This window comes from Panthera pardus, unplaced genomic scaffold, assembly GCF_024362965.1.
Source record: "Panthera pardus isolate Hobbes unplaced genomic scaffold, ASM2436296v1 HiC_scaffold_11, whole genome shotgun sequence".
NCBI classification, from domain to species: domain Eukaryota; kingdom Metazoa; phylum Chordata; class Mammalia; order Carnivora; family Felidae; genus Panthera; species Panthera pardus.
In genome coordinates this window covers 79,553,872-79,571,281 of record NW_026526666.1, presented here as the reverse complement: position 1 = coordinate 79,571,281, position 17,410 = coordinate 79,553,872, and the positions used below count along the sequence as shown (strand labels likewise).

At 39.5% G+C, this 17,410-nt stretch overlaps 2 protein-coding genes across 9 annotated transcripts in view; both read right to left on the bottom strand.

The window, feature by feature from the left end:
• The window catches only part of KIAA0319L (KIAA0319 like), a 95,700-nt gene that overhangs the window by 24,955 nt on the left and 53,335 nt on the right, over nt 1-17,410 (bottom strand). For all 8 annotated transcript variants that reach the window (XM_019430160.2, XM_019430158.2, XM_019430165.2 and 5 more), the window contains 6 exons: nt 14,371-14,617; nt 11,888-11,989; nt 8,878-8,975; nt 4,976-5,063; nt 3,713-3,805; nt 1,758-1,890 (listed from right to left, as the gene is read on the bottom strand). In XM_019430160.2, the coding sequence (XP_019285705.1) occupies nt 1,758-1,890; nt 3,713-3,805; nt 4,976-5,063; nt 8,878-8,975; nt 11,888-11,989; nt 14,371-14,617 (761 nt within the window). The remainder of the gene's footprint in view (nt 1-1,757; nt 1,891-3,712; nt 3,806-4,975; nt 5,064-8,877; nt 8,976-11,887; nt 11,990-14,370; nt 14,618-17,410) is intronic.
• Nucleotides 5,070-8,871, bottom strand: LOC109255456 (ubiquitin-40S ribosomal protein S27a-like). Its single transcript, XM_053897718.1, is given in 3 exon segments — nt 5,070-5,826; nt 5,829-5,988; nt 6,213-8,871. Coding segments are annotated over 3 exon segments (573 nt in total). The 5' UTR covers nt 6,552-8,871; the 3' UTR covers nt 5,070-5,752.

Here is a 17,410-nt window from a genome sequence, read left to right as displayed (position 1 = left end):
CTTGTTGTTTTCACATTTTTTTTGTTTTGTTTTGTTTTTAAACATATCCCATTTGTCTCCTATTTCAGAACAAAAGTAAGTTACAGACAAATGGCAAAGGGCAGCTACCCGTTATTCTTTCACCTCAAACAGTCCCGGGCTTCCATGCAAGGATACTGGACCCAATTAGCAGCTGACTACAGGGCCGGGGAAAGAGGCCCCTACCATATGAACATAGGGGAGAAGGAAAGGTGAGTGGAACCAAACAGACTGGATCTTAATGCTAATCAAACCCTCATCATTTCACAGATTGAAGGTTAGAAAAAAAAGAATCACCCCCAATACTGCATCCACCCAAATACAGTGGTTAAAAGTGCAGACCTGAGTCCTACTGCCTGTGTGACCCTGGGCAAGTTACTTAACTTCTCTGTGCCTAAATTTCCTAATCTACAAAATAATAGGATTAAATGAGCTACTGCATGGGAAGAGCTCAGAACAGTACTCACGATAATTGTTCAATAGTAGCTATTATTGTTACTTTTTTAAAAAGATCAACCTGGCCCAAGCTAAATTTCATAAATGCTAAAGCTCCTATATTAGAAATCTAAGGTAAAAACCAACTCACATTTTCATTTTAAGCCAATGAGAAGGTTCCAACCCTGTTGAGTGGCAGCTGCCTTTCAATCATCTGGTCTTGAGTCAATGAGAGTGCTAAGTCCTATTTATTTACATGGCAGGTGTTGTGCTAGGACATTTATCACTGTGCCTCTGGTAGTGTCTAAAACTTGACTCATCGCAGATCCAGTGGGGAAGACAGACACCCATGAATGAACTATTGCACCACGGTAGGTGCCACATAGAGGCACCAAATGCAACAGTTCCGGGGAGAGACATATTCTCTCCTCTTGGAGGAGTCTCAGGACTCGTAGAAAACTGAGCAGGTCGCTAAGGATAGGCAGAACTCCAACAGATTGAGTAGAGCATTCAATGAACCATAAACAAAATATGTACAGGTCAACTCAAGGAGTGGAACAGAATGAGCCCTGACCTGAGGGTTAGAGAACCTAGCTGAAACGTGTGACCCTAGAGAAGTTAGTAAATACACTGAGCCTCATTTTTCTCAGATGTAAAATGAGGATGGTATCATGTACATACAATGTTTGTATGATACTCACAAGTGCTCTGTAACATACAAGAAGTCTTGCAAACATAAAGAGGATGACTCTAGAGTCAGCCTCACACTCTTATTAATAACATCCTATAAAGTCGACACTAGTTCCCAGGACTATCTTTGAATCAAATTCTCTCAAAACGCCCCAAAAGATAAAGATCCTAGAAATCATATTGAAATAAAACACTAGTCAAAAGTAAAGATTTTGAGATCTCATAAGTTGAGGGAACATTTACCAAAGGGAAGGGACAAGATAGGAGTAGGTAGGTTCCTTCTAGATTTTTCCTGAGAAAAGGCAAAGGAAGGTGAGCCGTTTCATTTAATGACAGAAATCCTAAAAAAAAATGTTTGGAGATGTGCCAGGTGCAGCTTTGAGAAGGGTTAACTGTGGTGGGTCTTGATCTACTATGCAAGAACATCTGCCCTAAAAACTTATCATTGGTGTGACCACAATCACCACAGGACTCAGAGAACTAATTGAGCCGAAGGCTGTATCATCAACTAAATCTACAATGACTTTGATATCCGTCAGAGTTACTCCTAGAGGAACATAAAACCCACAAGGGAAAAACACAGCCTAAGGTAAACTTGAAGGATCCTAATTTACCTGAAAGTGTAGTTCCCAGGGACGAGCTTACTTAGTTTTAATATGGCCGTATCTTCAGAAATCTTCTCTTCTCTCAGAGGTCCCTTAAGTTCTTCCCAATGGTATTGGACGATTTTATCATCATCAGTGCTTTCTTGACCATAAAGAAACATCAGTTACAACATGAAAGCACTGGGTCTCAGCACTTATCCAGCTTACACAAACTAGGGCAACTACCCAGAGATGTGAGGCTAGGAAAGCTTCATGAAATTACAAACTATCTCTCCAGAGTGTTTCTTCCCTAGGAGTATTGGGTCAGTCTGCCTCTCTATGAATACTCCACTGCGTAGTTATCCAAGGTCTCCAACACAGGCAATCTCTGGTTAAAATGCTACTGTATGAAAAAAGGAAAATCAAAAATTCTCAAACGCGTGAAAAGATACTCAGCCTCACTTAAAATAAGAGAAATGCACATTTAAATTACACTTCAAGTACTATATTTTTTACCTACCCGACTGGTAAAAGACCAAAGTTTCATAACACATATTATGGGTAAAGGTGTGGGGCAAAGCCCTCTCGCAAGTCATGGTGGATTTATGAGATACACCCTCTCCATAAAGAGTAATTTAGCACAATTTATCTTTGCCCTTGCAGTTCCTCTTTGAGGAATCTATCCTACAGGTATATTTGCACATGTGTTAAATGTCACGCTTACAAGACTATTTATGGCAACGTTCTTTGTAATAACAAAAGACCAAAAATAACCTAATGGTCATCAACAGAGATTGAATGAAAACAAGTATATAGCCATACGACGACATTATACAGCCATGTAATGGAAGGCTATGTAATCATTAAGAGAAAAAAAAAATGAAACACTATTTCATGTACTGACTCAAAAAATTCTCCAACCTACAGAAACAAACATTGTACATAAAAGTGTGTATTATGTGCTATCGTAAAGACTGTATATGTATTTTCATACATATGCACAGAATGCCTCTAGAAAGACCATAAAATAATACCGTTGATAGTCTGGAGGAAAACTGGACAGTTGGGAGACAAGGATGGTAGTTACTCTTCTCTTTATGCTTTTACTTACAATTTAACACTGACCTATTAAAAAATATAAAGTAAAATGGTACTATGTGAACCCTCTGTACTTCTCTCATAAGTGCTTCTTCTTGTGCTCCCTTCTCTCTTTGCCTGCTGTTCTTCTACCCTCCTCTTCTCGCCAGTAACATAATGAAATGTTTAACCTTGCTAGAGATTCTTCTGCTAGTGCTCTGACTGCATCCGCCAAAAGCCGCTATTGGTGCCAAGACAATCAGTGTAATGGGGCCTTAAGAGGTCTCTAAGGAAACCAAGCAAACTCTGGTGAGATGGCAGGCCTGAAACCTCTTTCACATGCAGCCAGGACGAGTGGCAGAGATCCCAGAGTCTTCTCATGTCATCCACCAGGGGACACTACTCTGAAGGGTACAATGTTAACGAGCCGGGCCGGGGCATGGAGCACATTCTGCGAGTCTCTCCAGGAGGAGGCTGACAAGAGCCTTGTTAGGCAGTGAGGGCTTGGGGAGAGCTCCTCAGTCAAGACCCTCAGTTACTTACCTTGCTATGAGAGGAGGGAGCTTTGTTTCCATAGCTAAAAATGGTGACTCTATCTTAGCAAATTTGAAAACCAGGAAGTTTCATACTAAAATAATGCTAAGTATATGATTAATTCCACTTTCTTACCATCTCAAGAGAGCAGAAGTATTACTTCAAACAAGCCACATGCGGATTTTAAATGGGGTCTGTCTTGTTTTTTACTTCCTAATCATTTGCTTGAGATGGGTAGTCCTCCCATAACATGGTCAAGAAGATGGGCCTATACAGAATGTGGACACAGTTGGCCCTGAATCTTCTACCAGACTTTTCTATCATAGTTCATAGTGAATGCTCTTCTAAAACATCACGTCTAGACAAATACTCACGGCTGCCATCAATGACTGTAGAAGTGGTTGGCAAAGAGATCTCCTGGAACTGTGGTGACACAATGGCAACGGGAGGCCGATTCTTACGAGGCTCTGCAGGAAAATGACCCAGAAGAAACTGGAAGAGGGGCTTTCTAAATTAGAGGAGGAGCAGGCCTATGTGAATGGATTATAAATCTGCTTCCATTACATAATTGATTTATTGGTTGCAGCATCACCAAATTAGAAAGTCACAAGACCAGGCTGCCATTCTACCATAAGATACCTGGAAGTGTTAAACCCTCTTCCAGGCCTGAAGATAGGCTCTTGTGCTGTCTTGTTCATGAAAAGTACTAGAGCAGCACAAGCTGAGTAGAGGTGGATAACAAACAAGCTTTGTGCAATAAAGGCCTTGGCAAGTAAACTATTCCTTGGCACGGACTGTGCTAAAAAGACAATGGGAGATTTCTCAACCATCCCTGAGCTGATCGTGTGTGAGGTGACTAGGCCTGAGTGATGGGAGGGTCACAAACCACACTGTCTACTCAAGTGACTGTGAGCTAAAAACCCAATGGCCTTTTGAGAAATAATCCAATGGTCTTGATGTTAAACACATTTTTAATAAAGTGAAAGGACTACCTTGGTTACAAAGTTCAAGGAACAAAGAGAAAATAAAATCTATTACCAACAAAGGCAGAAAATACCATTTTCCAACTTCCCCCAAATTTCCCTGAAAATGCAAAACAAGATACTTTGCTACTGCACTGTAATTTACCAATGGTGGATCAGTTAAAAAAGAATGATGGGATTTGGTTTCCAAAGTGAAAGAAGACTGGCAAGGTTTAAATGAGGAATTGTGTGTGCAAAACCCGTATCTGGAAAGAGATCAGAAAGAGCCAGCCATTTGGCTGATTCTCCTTCTACATACTTCTCCTAAGCTCCTGGCTTTCTTGTGTCTCTTAATCACAACACATGGTCCTCTCTCAGCATGACCTACTTGGAGAAGTAGTTCTCAGACAGACAGGCTATCGTTCAGGCCATACTGCACTGGGGGCCATGTGACTACTGTTTCTCCACCCAGCCAAATGTTCCAACTAGAACCAAAGAATATACTCTGCCACCTTAATCTTTTACTACATTGAACTAGGAATTGCCCAGTGAACATATTAAAAAAAAAAAAAAAAAAAGAATGGGAAATAAAAACCCCTCAAGTCAAATCTCCCCCTCTTTGGGAATCCTGCAGAGGGAGCAATGGAGACTCAGCCACAGCTCGGAAACACATACCTGGTTTTACTGTCACGTTCACATAGCCTTCCCCATGGGTATTTTGACCATCTACAATCACTCTGAATTCATACAGTCCTGGAGTAAGCTGCGGGAGTGAAAGAAGACAACCACAAAGAACAGCAATTCTATTTAAATAACACATATATCTGAACTTGCCATGCTGCTACTGAACTCTCTTTTTGCACTGTTTCCAAAATGGAGAAAGTAAACTAGCTAAGGAGATGAAACAATGAATTATAAACTAAAAAACCATAGCTTTTAATGTGACTCTTATTACCAGCTGACTCTAGAACAACAAAAGGGAATTCAATATCTCTATACTCCCATTTTCTTTTCAGAAGAACATTAAGGGCCCAACCATCCTATTTCACAGAGTTATGAAATTAAAATAATCATCTGTGCAAAGAAAACCATTTTGTAAAACTACCAAATAGCTCCCAAATATCTGAATATTTTTCCCTCCTGATTTCCACTAACGGTATAAACATAATATAAAGAAAATCACCCACAATCCCACTGTCTTAACATATCAGGTAACTATATTTCTTCTCCTTCCAATCCTTGACCACATATAAAAAAAAAGTTTTTAAGTAGTTCATTCATTCAGCGAACATTTACTGAGAACCAATCATGTACTGGACATTATCCTAGGCTTGGGGTTTAGAGATGAATAAGAAAGGATTACTACCGTCAAGGAACTGGACTTTCAGGGTCCAGTTAAAATCAAGGTGTGCATCAAGCTTTTTTGTTGTTCTTGTTATTTCATGTCTTTTATTAACCCATATAGAATTCCTTGTCTTCCAGATTATTGAAGCAACAGGTCAGAAAACACTTACGAAAATAATGCCAAAGTGGCTAGTAATAAAAACTCCAGCACCATATTCATCTGAAAGGCACTCCAGAGGAAGGTGATTGATTTGGCCATTCTCATCCACCTTATGGTATTTCAAGACAGACAGCTTAACCTTCTTTCTCTTATGCTTATTCTTCTTGGGAGTGGTGTAAGACTTCTTCCTTTCCTTCCTTCCTCTTTTTTTTTTTTTTTAATGTTTACTTTTGAGAGAAAGAAAGAGAGAGCACGAGCAGGGGAAGGGCAGAGACAGAGAGGGAGACAGAGAATCCTAAGCAGGCTCTGCACTGTCAGCACAGAGCCTGATGCGGGGCTTGATCCCACAAACCGGAGATCATGACCTGAGCTGAAATCAAGAGTCAGATGCTTAACCGACTGAGTCACCCAGGCTTCCCTCTTCTTCCTTTTCTTAGCACCACCACAAAGTCGCAACAGAAGATGAAGAGTGGACTCCTTTTGAATGCTACAGTCAGATAAAGTATGTCCATCTTCCAGTTGCTTGCGAGAGAAGATCAGTCTGTGCTGATCAGGAGGAGTTCCTTTCTTATCCTGAATCTTGGCCTTTACATTTTCTATTGTATCCAAGGGTTCAACCTCGAGAGTGATGATCTTCCTCATATGGGTTTTCATGAAAATCTGCAACTTGGCGGTGGTTCCACTGCAGATGGTGGATCGGAAAGAGAAACCCGCATCAAGCTTTTTATTATTCTTTCTTCTGTTCATGTAACATGAGCACTTTCCTCAGTATAATAGTCTTTTTAATGGTCATTTTAAAGCTACAGAATAGTACATGAGTAACTGTGTCATATCACATAGGCATTCCACATTGTTGAGTATTTGGGTTGTTTCCAGATCTTTATGCTGTGATGAACATCATTCAGACAAATGAGGTTTTTCCTTTCTTCTGAATTATGCTCTTTGAGAACATGCTAACTGACTAACATTTCTGACGTTTTTCTTCTTGTAACGCTCTTATTTCTTGGCTTTCACTTCTGTGTTCACTCCTCATTTCCTTCAGTTTCTTCTTCCTTCCACACCTTTAAGGACAACATTCCCCAGGATTCTAATTGCAACCTGTTTATTTCTTCACTGTACGCACTGTCTCTGGATGATCTCATCTATTACCATGGTGTCAGTGTCATTTCTTTGAGGTTGCTGTGAAGATTTATCTCTCTAGCCCAGATCTGTGTCCTGATCTCTAGTCCTTGATCCCAGCTACTTCCTGGACACCTCCACTCAAATGTTTCACAGGTACCTCAAACTCACTCTGTCCAAAAATGACTTAATCATCTGTAAACCTCACCCAAACTTGCTTCTCTTTCTGTGTTCCTCATTTCAGTGAATATCACCACCGTCGCACTGACATCTACCCAGGTGCCTAAGCCAAAAGGCTAGAATTATCCTAGACTTTTCTTCCTCAACACCACTACCCAATTAATTGATCACCAGGTCTAATTGAGTCGACCTCCATATAATATTTCTCACATCCACTCACTTCTCTCTGTTCACATTGTCATCACCTTAGATTTCAACGATCACAGCACAGCTGTTAAAAGCAAGAGCTTCAGGAATGGAAAGTTCCAGTTCAAATCTACCAATTAATAACAGCATGAACTTTGGCTAAATCACTTAATTTTTCTAATTTTTAGTTCTGTCATTTGTAAAACAGATATTAATACCTACATGTTGGGGTTGTTATGAAGATAAAATGAAATAAGTGCATAAAAAAATTAGCACTACGTCTGGCACATGGTAGGAACTCAACAGGTGATCTTTAAGTTTTATTTTATTTATTTAGTTTTTTGAAGTGCCTGGGTGGCTCAGTTGGTTGAGCATCCGACTTTTGATTTTGAACTCAGGTCATGATCCCAGGGTCATGGGATCAAGCCCCATGTCAGGCTCTGCACTGAGCGTGGAGCCTGCTTGGGATTCTCTTTCTTTCTGTCCCTCTATCCCTTTCCCCCACTTATGCTCACTGTTTCTCTCTCAAATGAAAACAATTTTAAAAATAAAACTTTATTTATTTTTTTTACTCAGGCTATTACCATCTCACACCTACATTTTTCAACAGATTCTCCGTTGGTTTCCCTGGTTTGAGTCTTACCTCCTCTAATCTGCAGGCGGGGTGATCTTTCTAAACTGAAGATCTAAATAAGTCTTTCTGCTGTTTAAAAACTTTCAAAAGCTCCCTAGTCCCTATGGATAAGCTTCTAAGTCCTCAGGTTGGTGTAAGACTCTGTGAGATCTGATCCCTGCATCTCTCTGACTTCTGTGCCACTGCTCTTCTCGTGCTAGAGGGTCCAGTCACACTGAACCACATGGAATTCCCTTTTTCCCACATTTTCCCTCTAATATTTGGCCCAATGGATATATTGCTTCTCCTGCATGGGGTATCTGCACTCCATCCTTTACCCAGCACTCCATCATGACCAAGCCAGGCAAACTCTAAGAAATCAAACTCCCCGGGGCTTCAATACCCCCTGCAGCAACCAAGTGCATCCCCTGTTATAACTGCCTGCTTCTGCTCAGTATCACCCATGAGACTCTATTGTCCTTGAATGTGAAGATTTTGATCAATTCACTGGTAAATCTCCAATGCCTGACATATAACTAGTATACAATGAACAACGGAAAAAAGAGAAAGAAAGAATGAATGAATGAATGAATGAGCATGCTTGGCCAAAGAATATGAACATTTTTATGGCTCTTAATAACTACACTGAATCTCAAAAAAGACTGAGCCAATTTACAGTCTTGTGGCCGCAAAAAACTTAGCTTATCTCCCAAATTCTAAAATCCTTATGTTACCCTTAAAAGCTGTTTAGTGTATATTTTCAGCTATCACCACCATACTTATACAGTCTTCTCACCATAAATGAACATTTGAGAGTCATACACTAACAAATACTGGATGTCAGCCAGACTTTTGGAGGATTCACTTCTGAAAGACTTCCTGATTTAAGTGTGAGCAGAAAATTTTACATTACACATTTTAGAAAATGGTCAGCGCCTCTTCCCTGGCCCCACAAATGAGAGGAGGCAAATTCACCTTGGATAGTTTGAGGATCTGGGAATGTTTCCCTTCCATCTCGCCACTGTAGTCTTCGGGATGAGTAATCAGCTGCCAGTCGTAGGTGTAGGTTTCTCCTATAGAAGGGCAGTTACAAAAATCATGAAAACACACACCTACACACAAGGAGGGCAGCCACACATTCTGCCAATAACAAATCTCTTTTAAATCTTGACAAGGATTTAGTTTTTAAGATTCCACCCCAAAGCCTATAGGGAAAACCAAACGTTTTGTTGAAAAAAGAGAGATTCTGCTGACTCAGCTACAGTCAGGGCTTCTACTTTCTCCCAGCAGTGCTCTTTCCTGCCCCATATCCACCCTCCCATTGAGAGAGGCCAATCCTCCCTCCAAATACTGGGTTGCTCATGGTGTGGTGTCACACTGAAAGTACATGCCCTACCAACCACTATAGATGAACTTACTGGGAACAAAGGCCATTTTCTTGCAAAACTTCTTTTGCAACAAAGAACAGCAATGACTTCTAAATAACATGGTTCAAAAATAGCTTTTTTACAGAGTGCTAACAATGCTTGTCTCACTGAGGTCATCACACCCTGGTGAGTTAAAAGAGCTACTTCATTCCTGCTGAGCTAAATAACACACTGCAGAAGATGGTAGGGGATGGCCCATTTAAAACAGGCCCCACTGAAATTAATTAAGATCAAATGAAGCATTAAATGGTCCTCATTTGTAGCTCAGACTATATGAGTAGGGCAAGGACAGAATCCTGTTATCTAAATGGAATCCCTCCTTCGTGAAAGTGGTCTTAAATCTGGAGGAGGAAGGAACTAAATTCATGTCTGGCTAGGGAACGAAGGCTTAGTTTACATTACTACTCAAAAGGAAAAAAGAAAAAAAAAAAACAAAACCTCAAAAGCATAACAGAATGGCCAACCCAATTCCAAGATAGCCTTCATCTGAAGACCAGATTTTATTTTATAAGCCTAAGATACGAGATCTATTACTCTTCCTTCCTCCCCAAAATACTAGTTTTGTGTTGGCCAGCCGTCAGCCCAGCGCAGCTCTCACAAATGTATTATGCAGAAGTCAGGTTAGGTGAGAAGCAGGAAAGCAACTGCAGCAGTGGGACTGGTGCTAAGAGATGACATTTCTTCCAACTGTAATTGGAAATTTTTTTCCACACAGAAAACAGACTCACACCAGTTTGGGAACTGACAATTTTATAATATCTAAGGCTGGCAATGCAATTTCAAGAAAGGACAATATTCCTAGGACAGAAAAGCTTGAGGGATGCATTATGCCTTACAGCCCAAAATTTGCCCAAGGGTAGGAACAACTGAGGATAGGTCTGCTAGACAGAATGCTGGTTTAAATGATTCAGGGCAGTGGTTTTCAAACCATGCCTCCGAACCCCAGAGAGATCCTGATAGGCACTTCAGGGACTGCCACAGGAGATGAGGGGGAGGAAGAGTAGGCAGAGCTGGTCCTGTTCATCTGTCCTCAACCTTTGAAAATCTGAAACCATTCATCTCATGTATCTGATAAAGGCTGAGCAACTCATGGAGAGGACAGTTGAAAAGAATCTGTTTCTCGGGGCATCTGGGTGGCTCAGTCGGTTAAGCGTCCGACTTCAGCTCAAGTCACGATCTCACGGTTCATGAGTTCGAGCCCCGCATCGGGCTCTGTGCTGACAGCTCAGAGCCTGGAGCCTGCTTCAGATTCTGTGTCTCCCTCTCTCTCGGCTCCTCCTCCGCTCATGCTCTGTCTCTCTCTCTCTTTCAAAAATAAATAAAAACATTAAAAAAAATTTTTTTTTAAAAGAAAAGAATCTGTTTCTCAACCTATGTGGTTTGGAATACTGATCTACAAGGTGACAGCACCTCACAGACATGAACATGCAAACAGAGGTTAGACAAGAAGATAAGGCAGAACTCAGCTGCTTTTACAAAACAGTGGAGGCAACCACAGCTCAAGGCTGTTCTCTCACCTCCATCTTCAAAGGCCACCCAATTCATTCACCTTAACTTACCACCAGAGCGGGGAAGGAAAAAGCTTCTCTGGAGGAAGTTGGAATGAACTGATAATTTGAGGGCAGACATATAGAACAGAGAGGGCATTTAGGTTCTGGAAAAGTACTTTTGCATAAATATGCTATTTGGTATTAGGCCTATTAGAAAGCAGGACTACTGTACAGGACAAGAGTACGTGTACCTAAAATGGGAGGACTCCAACCTGAATCCTAGAGTAGGACATTCTTCTTGACTCACCTTTAATGAGGGGAACATAAACCCAATACAACCATTTTCCATCAAAGTATGCTTCACTACTGTCAAAGGAAGTTTTAAGAAGCGCATATATGTTTCTAAGTCAAATTCTGGTCTATCAACATATACTTCAAAGGTGAAAGGGATACTCATAGTATAAAAGTTTTCTTAAATACTGAATGAATCGTTCCCTAATTTATATATTTTATAAATCTGAATTTTATTTATCACATTGGGCTTGTCTTTTTTTTAATGTCAAATCTATATTAGCAGTAGTCTTGAATAACTTTTCTACAACTGCTATATCTACTATTTACTAGTTGTTTGGACAAAATAAATAGGTTAACCTAGCCTAAGTTTCTTCCTCTTTCAGTGGGTACAACACAACCTCCGCTTAATGAGCATCAGCTATATGCTAGGCACAGACTGAAGCAAGTCCCTTGTATGCCATCTCATTTTGCCCTTAAAATAACCTCATAAAGTAGAAATTATCCTCATTTTACTAAGAAATAAATGGAAACTTAGAAATAATTTGCTTAAAACCACTCAGATAATGACTGGCTGAGCTGGGATCTGAATCAGGCTTGACATCAAAGCCCATGATCTCAAACACTACATTACACTGCCTCTCGCATCAGATAAATATTTGTGCATGTGCACACTATATCCTGTTCTCACAGGTCTCTTGCAATGAGTAAATGAGTTAAGGTATGTAAATATCATTATAAATTAAAACATTATCCAAATGTAAGGGGATGTTTTACCTTCAAGTGGTTCTTGCAGAACAAATGCATTTAACTGAACCTCATTTTTAGGCAGGGTGATCTGAACACTCTTTCCAGCGGATACCACCAGCTCCTTTATAACTAGAAACAAAGAAAATATACAGGACATAAGAAATTAGATCCAGACTATCTCATTTCTCTCCCTCCTTTGGGGCCCAATTTGTTTTATAAATAATATTCTGCTATTTCCTTTATTTCCTCATTATTTATCTACTTTCTAATCCCCTGAAATTTGATTCTGCCCCCACTTTTCTCCTGACAAAGATCTTTTGAGGTCATCAACAAATTGATCCTTAGCAAATCCAATAGTTCTTTCTCAACTCACATACTTTACTTCTGTGGCATCTAATAATGCTGACTGCCTCGTTATTAAAACTCTCAGTTATCATGACACCATATTGTTCTACTTTTATTCCTTGTTCTCTGAGTTTTTCTTCACTGTATTTTAACTACAGTCTGTCCCTAAGCCCTCTTTATATAGTACTTTCCATAGAGTTCAATAATTAAAGTTCTACAGTGTCTCAAGGATCATCTTTATGCTGATAAATAACCTTCTAATAAAATACATCTGTAACATTCCTGGAAGAAATGCCAAATATTGATCATGAAGCTAACCTTAATAATTTCTTTCTATTCCAATTGCTACAACCATAGACTTAGGTTATTCCAAGAATCTTAACTGGTCTTCCCTCTGCTAACACTCCCTACTGTAATCTATTCTGTCTTCTTCAAATACTACCCCCACCATGTTACTCTCCTACTTAAGACCCCCCACTCCCACACCATGTTCGAGGCCAACTCCTAATCTGGCATTAGAGAACCATTATCATCTGATCACACCACCTCACCTTTCCTACCCAATTCTGCCTCAGCTGTATTCATTTTCCCTCTTGTGCTCCATACAAGACATGGTCTACTCTTGGGGACTTTGCTAATGTTATTTCCTTCAACTGGGCTATATGTTTTCTTTATTCTAAATCAGTACTTTGTTTCTAGCTTAAAGCCAGTCTTCTCTCCAAGAAATCTTCTCAGACCATTTCAGTTTAAACTTACCTATTTCCTGAACTACTTCAGCATTTCTGGAATACCCACATCAGCTAATAGCTATATACATACGGTCTTCATACTATTCAATAACTATCTCATACATGTCTAGGTTTCTCAACCTTGACATTACTGACATTTTGGACCAGATAACTCTTTGTTGTAGGGGGTGGGAGGAACTGTCCTACACACTATAAGATGGTTAGCAGTATCCCAGGCCCCCACCCACTAGGTGTCAGTAGCAACCCTCCTCCATGATTGTAACAACCAAAAATATTTGCAGGTTATCGAGAACTACTATTATATAAATCTTATTTCTCTGACAATAATTGTCATTTGGCATGAGACCTAGGAATTAGAGAGCTTAAAGCAAACAAATGGCTGGTCCATCCATATTTCAAGACTGGGGGTCTTGAAACAAATGGCTGGTCCATCCATATTTCTTAGAAAACATGAAATTTGAGATATTTCTGCTTGAGAACACTGCACTTGGGGAGAAAGGAAATCTTCCTTATGGAAGTTTCAGCATTTAGACACCCTAGGAGATTGAATAAGAATTCTCTGAGTGACTTTCAAAAAGAGAAAGAAAGAAAGAAAGAAAGAAAGAAAGAAAGAAAGAAAGAAAGAAAGAAAGAAAGAAAGAAAGAAAGGAAAGAGAAACCACTATACTCATAAACAGTGTAATGGACAAAAATATAGCGTTGCTCAAACCCTTCACAATTACACCAAAAATTACAGGCATTCTGCCTGAACACAAAAATTACTTTAATACCTCAGGATTGAAACCCCAAAATTTCATGTTATACCACCATGAAAGAAGACCCTAGGAAATCAAAAATCAGCAAAAATTCATTTTCATTGGCTTGGCTTCACCCTGTTGCCTTTTCAGGGGATAAAGAATTTGTTTCCTTGATTAACCACTTCCTCCTAATACCTTAGAACAGCACTCATGAAGCACAGACTTGTTAAGGCAACACTGCTTATAAATTTCCTTCCTATGGGTTGCTTAAAAATAAAGATGCTGCTGAAATCAGAGAGACAAAGAACTGACGTACAATCAGACATTCAGAAGGCAAATAGGTACGTAGATACAACTGTCTTCCCACTGGCTTCTGTTTGTTTGGTTCCTTGAACGTTACTTAATTGAATCTTGGGCCTTTTAGTCCCCAACACAGTGGAATCTGGCTCTGGGCAAAAGAGCCTCATAAATTCTCATAGGCTGGGGCCTGCTGAGAAAAAGGATGGAGAGCCCCAAGTCCTATGATTACAGATACAATGACAGGATTATTATTTTTTCCCCCTAATCCACAGCACTTAAAAGTTATGCCTCCCTCCTTTTCTTGCAGTAAAGGGGACACTGTGATCAAACGCTCTACTTTTCATATCTTATCTCCAAGGACAGAAGCAAAGGGCCTCACCTGGGTATGGTGCTGAGGTGCTCTGGAAAGAGGCCTGGGGGGTAGGGGTAGCATAACTGTAGGAGGGAGCCACTGGCAGAGGGGTAACAATCTGGATTCTCCCAGGGCTTTTTGTGTGCTGAGTGCTAGGCGTAGCACCAGGATCCTCTGATGTCTCAGGCTGGACTGACACATTCTTTGACCAACCAGGAGTCTCCGCAGTCAGGACTGTGGTTAAGGGACTGGAAATTACAACGGCCTTGTGGACCTAAAGAAATGCAAACATTCGCTTGAATAGGCAAAAGTTATACAGCCAGTTTTTAGGTTATGTCTCATAAAATAATTACATGTTAAATGTTTTTATGAAAAATGCAAAACTGTCAAAAAATATTAAAGAAACTAATCTCGCCACCCAAACTGGTGTTCAGATGTTGTTGTCAGTCTTCCCAGTCTTTTTTACTATGCAAAGAGGTTTGCTTAAAACAAAATAGTCATAACCATTCTATGCATACTCTTTTACCTTCTATTCTCAACATTTACATTAAATCTTTCTACAAATACTTCTTAAGCACTTATGGAACAGGGGCTGTGGATCCAAAATATAAATAAGACAGAATAGCTGTGCTCAACAAGTGCACGGTCTAGTGGGAGAGAACAAAAAACCTAACAAGCCAAAATGATAAATACACCTATAAAGGTTACACTGAGCCCAAAAAGCATGGTCTGAAGAGTACTTATCTCCTCTCTTGAAGAGGGAGCATGTGAAGGACAGTTTCAATAAATAAATAAAGGCTTTTTCTAGAGGACAGTCCTAAGCTGAGTTTAAAAAGGTAAACAGTTTTTTACTAGAAAAAAGCTGAGGGGAAAGAGAATATAGGTACAGGAAATGAGATTAGCATGGCTTGTGTCGGGAGCTGAGAGTCATAAGCAAAGTGAGAGGCAGGAAGTAATGGAGGATGAGCTGGAAAGACTGTCAAGAGCCAGACCAAAGAAGACACATGCTATTTTAAGGTGCCAGGTAGTGTTGAGCAATTACAGTGTTGTAGACAGGGAAGTGACAAGGTCAGGTTTTTGTCTTAAATGGATCATTCAGGTTGCTGCATCATGTAAGGGTTTGAAGAACTAAGACAACAGCAGAAATACCACTTAGGAAGGTACTGCATTCATCCAAATGAGAAATGATGAGCGGCTACACAAAACTGGTGGTATGGATTTTTTTTAATCAACTGAATTGAAGTGTATTTTACAGAAAGTAAACTGCATGCTTTTAAAGTGTATAGGACTATGAGTTTTGACAAGGGTATATACCCAGGTAACCACAATCAAGAGAGAAACCATTTTTGTCAGCCCCAGAAGTTGGCTCATTCCCTTTGCAGTAAATTCCTGCCTCCACCCTCAGGCTTACGCAACCACTGATTTGTTTTCTGTCTCCATTAGTTAGTTTGGGCTTTCTTATATTCCATATAAAATGAATCTATTTTTGGTCACGTACTATTTTTGTTTCTGGCCTCTTTCACTCAACATATTTAAAAAAATTTTTTTTAATGTTTTTATTTATTTTTGAAGGAGAGAGAGACAGAGCATGAGCAGGGGAGGAGCAGAGAGAGGGACACACAGAACCCGAAGCAGGCTCCAGGCTCCAAGCTGTCAGCACAGAGCCCGACGCGGAGCTCGAACCCACCAACTGCGAGATCATGACCTGAGCCGAAGTCGGACACTCAACTGACTGAGCCACCCAGGCGCCCCTCACTCAACATATTTTAAAGATTCATCCATGTTATTGTGTATATCAGTAATTCCTTCCTTTTTATTACTGAGTAATACACCATTCTAGAGATATACCAAAATTCATTTACCCATTCATCTATTGATAGAGATTGAAGCGGTTTTCAATTCTCAGCTCTTATAAATAAATCTGCTATAAATGTTTGAATACCAAAGTTTCTGTTCATCTATTGATAGAGATTGAAGCGGTTTTCAGTTCTCAGCTCTTATAAATAAATCTGCTATAAATGTTTGAATACCAAAGTTTCTGTTAACATGTGTTTTAGTTAATTTGGGGTAAATACTCAGAAGTCTTTATTGCGGGTTACATATAAGTGTATATTTAAGTTTATGAACTGTTATCTAAAGTGGCTACACCATTTTGCATTTCTACCAGCAATGTATGAGAGTTCCAGGTGCTCCACAACTTCACCACACTTGGTATTCTTGGTCTTTTTATTTTTCATCATTCTAGTAGTATCTCACTGTGATTTAATTTGCATTTTTTTGATGACTAATGAGGCTGAATATTTTTTTATGTGTTTACTGGCCAGTCATATGTTTTCTTTAGTGAAATTCAAATCTTTGTCCACTTTTTTTTTACTTTATTAAGACATAACTGACATACAATAAACTGAGCATATTTAAAGTGTACAATTTGACAAATTTTACTATATGCATACTTTGAAACCATCACCACAATCAAGATAATGAGCATATCCATCACTTCCAAAGATTCCTCATGCTCCTTTGCAATCCCTTGTCCCAACTCCCAGCCCCAAGCAACCACTGCTCTGCTTCTATCACTACAGATTAGTTTGCATCTTCTAGTATTTTATATAAACAGAATCACATTCTATGTACTCTTTTTGTCAGCTTCTTTCACCCAGCGAAATTATTTTGCTATCTGTCCACATTGCTGTCTATATCAGTACCTTTTCCTTTATGATTGCTGAGCAACACATATATTAATATACCACAATTTGTTTATTCATTCACCAATAGATGGACATATGAGCTGGTTCCAGTTTTTGCCTATTACAAATTGACTTGCTATAAATATTCCTCTATAAGTCTTTGTATGAACCATATATTCTTTCATTTCTCTTGTGTAAATATCTGCAAGTAGAATGCCTGGTCATAAGGGAGATATGCCTTTAACTTTAAAAAAACTACCAAACTATTTTCCAAAGTTGTATCATTATATAGTCCCACCACTGGTATGAGAATTCCAGTTGTTCTACAACCTTGACAGAAATTGTTTTTTTTGTCTTTTTAAGTCTTTTTAAGTTTAGAC